Genomic DNA, 4,496 nt, shown 5'->3' with positions numbered 1-4,496 from the left:
CCCCCCAACCTTTACATCTATGTATCAATGACTAACAGTGAGGGAGCCCCACTCTGGACACTTGTGAATTTATGCACAGAGAAGCTACAGAGATGTTGTTGTGATCATCAACACACACATCCATTTTAAACAGACCCTTTCCCTATAAAAAGGGGTTGCTCCACCAGCCTGGCTGAAAGGAGGAAACACTGTCAAGCAACACCTGGACAACCCCCCAGGGCAGAAATGGCTTCAGGTATTTTCCTTTCTTTTGGTTTTGCAGGGTTGCCAGTGGTGCTGCATGTTCAGGGGGGTGGGAGATGGGGTGGGGTGGGACTCTGGTGGGCAACACATGCTCAGCACCAGCCCTAAATGAACATTAAACCAATGAAAAAGAATTCCCTTCCCTACAGTGGGACTTTCATCCATGAGCTGACTTAGTCTTTAGCCTAAACTAGGCAAGGACAGGGGGGAGAAGGTGCAGAACAAAGGTTAGAACAGTTATTACCAACAGAAATGTGGGCAGGGATGTTAAAAACTCCTATTTCAAGCTTCAGATGGGGATCAGGATGGTATCTAGTGCATATACCCAAGCCCTAGAGGACATTCCTCCATTGAAGGGTGTTTAAGATGAGCTTTGTGGTCTCCATAAGCACAGCTGGACAATTGTGTGAGTTGGATGTCAAGGCCTGAAGACCTCTAGGCTTGACAAAGACCACCAAACCCTGCAGGTATGTGCCAGAGAGCACAAGCAGCATCATCAGGTCTCCTCCTGTGAAGGCAGCAGGCATTTCACCCAGCAGCACAGGGTAAAACCAGGCTGAGGTGAGGCCCTCCCAGGTCCTCACCTGGTACCCACCATCCCCTGCTTGCTCAGGCACTGAAGAGTCCAAATTGCTCCCCTCCCCAGGGCAAGGCCCACAGAAGAACATCAGCCTGTGCAGGAAACTCACAGGGACACTGGTTTTCATGAAGCAACAGTGACTCTTCAGCCAGACACTGCTCATGACATGGGGAGCACCTTGTAAGGGCACATGAAGTGAAAGGGGACAGGGTTCCATGTGATTTTAGGAGGGCTAAGCCCACCCAGAGCCCAACAGACGTTCAGGAGGGGGAGTCCTCACCCAGCACGGGCAGAAGAGGCTGGAAATTCCCTCCCAGGTGCCACCAGCACAGTCCCTGCTGACACTTTTCCTCCTGGCTTGTGTTGCAGGGTCGTGGTTCTCTCCTGTCCTCCTGGCTGTGATCACCCTGGGGCTGCAGTGGCCCCAGGGAGCTGCCACCTTCCCAGCCATGCCCCTGGCCAACCTGTTTGCCAACGCGGTGCTGAGGGCTCAGCACCTTCACCTCCTGGCTGCTGAGACATACAAGGAGTTTGTAAGTGGCCTCTGGGCATCTCCTCCTCCCTTAGCTCGATGGTTTCAGGACCCTCCACAGCTTCCCACCCCCTGTAACTTCCCAGAGCAGAGAGTTTTCAGGTGTTGGTGCCTCCTCCTCCAGGAGGAGGAAGGGTCTGAGCAGGAGAGCAGAGGTTGAGTCCCATCAGCTGGGCCCCTGTCCCCTCCTGCCTGGCACAGCCACCTCCTCAGGGCCATTCCTGCCCGTGTCCAAACCCACCACCCCAGGACAGAGCAACCTGGCTCTGGAGGCACTGGGAGATGGTCCAGGGGACTTCCCTGTCACCAGCTCCTGCAGCCCTGACCGATTCCAAGCGCTTAAACCCCCCCAGTTTCTGCTGCTGCCAGGAGCTGTCCTGGGCTGCCACTTTGGTTTTGGGGGGTCACCTGCTCCTTGGGGGTCACCTGCTCCTTGGGAGAACCCAGTCCTTGGCCTCAGTGAGAAGAAGACCCTTTAGGTCCATAAGTTCTGTGCCAACACACAAACTCCTGATCCTGCCAACCCTGGACAGGGACCCCTCGGGTCTCCCGTTCACTTCTTGCCAAGAAGAACCCCCAGGACACCTTGGGGAAGTGTCTGTGGCCTGAGGGTCTTTGGGATGTCCCCACAGGAACGGACCTACATTCCAGAGGACCAAAGACACACCAACAAGAACTCCCAGGCGTTTTGCTACTCAGAAACCATCCCTGCTCCCACAGGGAAGGATGATGCCCAGCAGAAATCGGTGAGACCTGCTGGAAGAGCCCAGCTGTGCTTCCTTTCAGGAGCAGAGGGTTTCCACCTGTGGGCACTTCACTGCTTCTTTCCTCCTCCCCCTTTTTTTCCCCCCACTATTTAAACCCTGCATGAAGTGAGAAAGTCACTTCTGGGCTGTGCTATCAATTGTATCTCCACCTCAAAGATAAGAAAAGCTGTGGATCTGCAGGGGATGTGGGGCTGGATGTTGCTCCTCAAGGTGCAAACATCTCCATCCCTGCTGAAGCTGCAGCAGAGGAACATCTCTGGGTCACCTCCAGTTGTTTCAGAGAGAGCAGGACACCCAGGGGACTTGACCAGACACTTCATCTTGCACAGCCCTGACCTCACCTGTTCTTTTCCTTCATCCCAGGACATGGAGCTTCTTCGGTTTTCACTGGTGCTCATCCAGTCCTGGCTGACCCCCGTGCAATACCTGAGCAAGGTGTTCACCAACAACCTGGTTTTTGGCACCTCAGACAGAGTGTATGAAAAACTAAAGGACCTGGAAGAAGGGATCCAGGCTCTGATGAGGGTAAGTTGCAGTTGCAGCATCATTACAGAGTAACTCCTAGATACAGGGAACTGAGCTCTTCCACAAGATCCAAAGACCATGGGAAACCTCCCAGTTTCTACTCTGAAGCCCCAGTAGCCTCTGGACCTTTCTGACCTCCAGATAGTGAGATCATTACTGAGGAGTAGAAGAAAACACAGAACAAATATGGATAGCCCTGCCACAACCACGTGGAGAACAGGAAGGAGCAGGTAGATCCCAACAGGCCCAGAGTCTTTGCAACCCCAGCACCAAGGAATCCTCCAAGCAGTGAAATCTGCTGGACAAACAGCAGCAATTTTGCTCCATCTCCACCCAAAATACTTGCAAGTGGAGGAAATTCTGCCAGGTTAAGGAGCCACAAGACTTGATGAGAACAACCCAGAGGGGTCTGGGCTCTGATGTTCCTCTCCTGGATGAAGCACAGAGACAGTTCAGGGCTGGGGAGAGACCTTTGGCACAGGTTACTTGTAATTTGTTTTGCTTTCTTTTAAATCAAATTGCTCATTTTCTGCCAGGGTCCCTTTTTTGGTTGAACTTACCCTGTCACTAAGTCTGCCTGTCACCATCACCATGAGCTCTGAGCCCCGTGTCACTGAGAAATGAGTCTGGACAATTATTTCCATCTTCTAGCATCTAAATTACCCTGAGTCAGACTCTGGGGGTGCCCAGAGCTCTTCTGTCCTGACATTTCAGCTGGAATAAGTAGGCATATGTATCAGTAATATGTCCAGGTTTTTGATCTAGGTCACACAGAGGAAGAGCTCAACTCCTGAGAGGAGGTTGGAGCCAGGGGGGGTCGGGCTCTGCTCCCCAGGAACAAGGGGCAGGAGCAGAGGAACCGGCCTCAAGTTGTGCCAGGGGAGGCTGAGGTTGGACCTTGGGAACAGTTTCTCCCTGGCAAGGGTTGTCAGGGCCTGGCCCAGGCTGCCCAGGGCAGGGGGGGAGTCCCCATCCCTGGAGGGGTTTCCAAGCCCTGGAGATGGTGCTGAGGGACACGGGGCAGGGGTGGCCTGGGCAGGGCTGGGGGAAGGGTTGGGCTGGATGAGCTTCAAGCTCTTCTCCAACCAAAACATTCCATGATTGGATGATTTGAACAGGCCCTGGGAAGTGGCAGACAAAAACTAGACAAACGATCACATTTTACTCATTTCTGACACCGCTGACTTAACCCAAACCCTCCTGCTCCCTGTGCAGGGGGCAGAGCAGGGCAGGTCTCAGCTCGGGGTGCACACACCTGGGGTCTGGATTAGGGCTTTATTCACCGGGGAAGTGGGAGAAGAGGGACTCATTAGCCTGGTTCTTTACTTCCTTGGCAGCTGCAGGGTCTCCCTGTAGCTTTCCCCTGATTTTAAGCCCCCCAAAAGCCACCCCCCTCCCTCCCTTCTCACTCCTGCAAACACACGCTTGAAACACGAGGCAGAGGAGAAACTCAAGCTGCACAGGAACCTCCCCAAGGGGGTTTCTTGGAGGTTGCTGGTCCCCCAAACCCCTTCCTCTGGCAGGAGCTGGAGGAGAGGAGCCCCAGGGGTGCCCAGATCCTCAAACCCACCTACGAGAAGTTCGACATCCACCCGCGCACCGAGGACGCCCTGCAGAAGAACTATGGGCTGCTCTCCTGCTTCAAGAAGGACCTGCACAAGGTGGAGACCTACCTGAAGGTGATGAAGTGCAGGCGCTACGGGGAGGGGAACTGCACTGTCTGAGGCCGGGGGTGGGCACCCCCCGAGCACCCCAAAGCACCCCGGCCATGCCTGCCCTGCTCCTTGTAAAGAGAATTGGAGAATAAACCTGCTACCTGCCCAGCTGGCTGTGGTTGTGGGGCTGGGGG

The 4,496-nt window shown here is 54.4% G+C and overlaps 1 protein-coding gene across 1 annotated transcript; it reads left to right on the top strand.

Moving 5' to 3' along the window:
• The first annotated feature begins 180 nt into the window (after positions 1-180).
• On the top strand, positions 181-4,468 carry LOC104390217 (somatotropin). Its single transcript, XM_009999322.1, has 5 exons — positions 181-235; positions 1,193-1,356; positions 1,988-2,101; positions 2,486-2,647; positions 4,171-4,468. The coding sequence occupies exons 1-5, from the start codon at positions 226-228 to the stop codon at positions 4,369-4,371; spliced, it is 651 nt and encodes a 216-aa protein (XP_009997624.1). The 5' UTR covers positions 181-225; the 3' UTR covers positions 4,372-4,468.
• Positions 4,469-4,496: the final 28 nt, after the last annotated feature.

Source organism: Chaetura pelagica, unplaced genomic scaffold, assembly GCF_000747805.2.
Source record: "Chaetura pelagica isolate M959 unplaced genomic scaffold, ChaPel_1.0 scaffold625, whole genome shotgun sequence".
Classification (NCBI taxonomy): Eukaryota; Metazoa; Chordata; class Aves; order Apodiformes; family Apodidae; genus Chaetura; species Chaetura pelagica.
The sequence above is the reverse complement of the archived record's forward strand: the minus strand, read 5'-3'. Positions and strand labels throughout refer to the sequence as shown.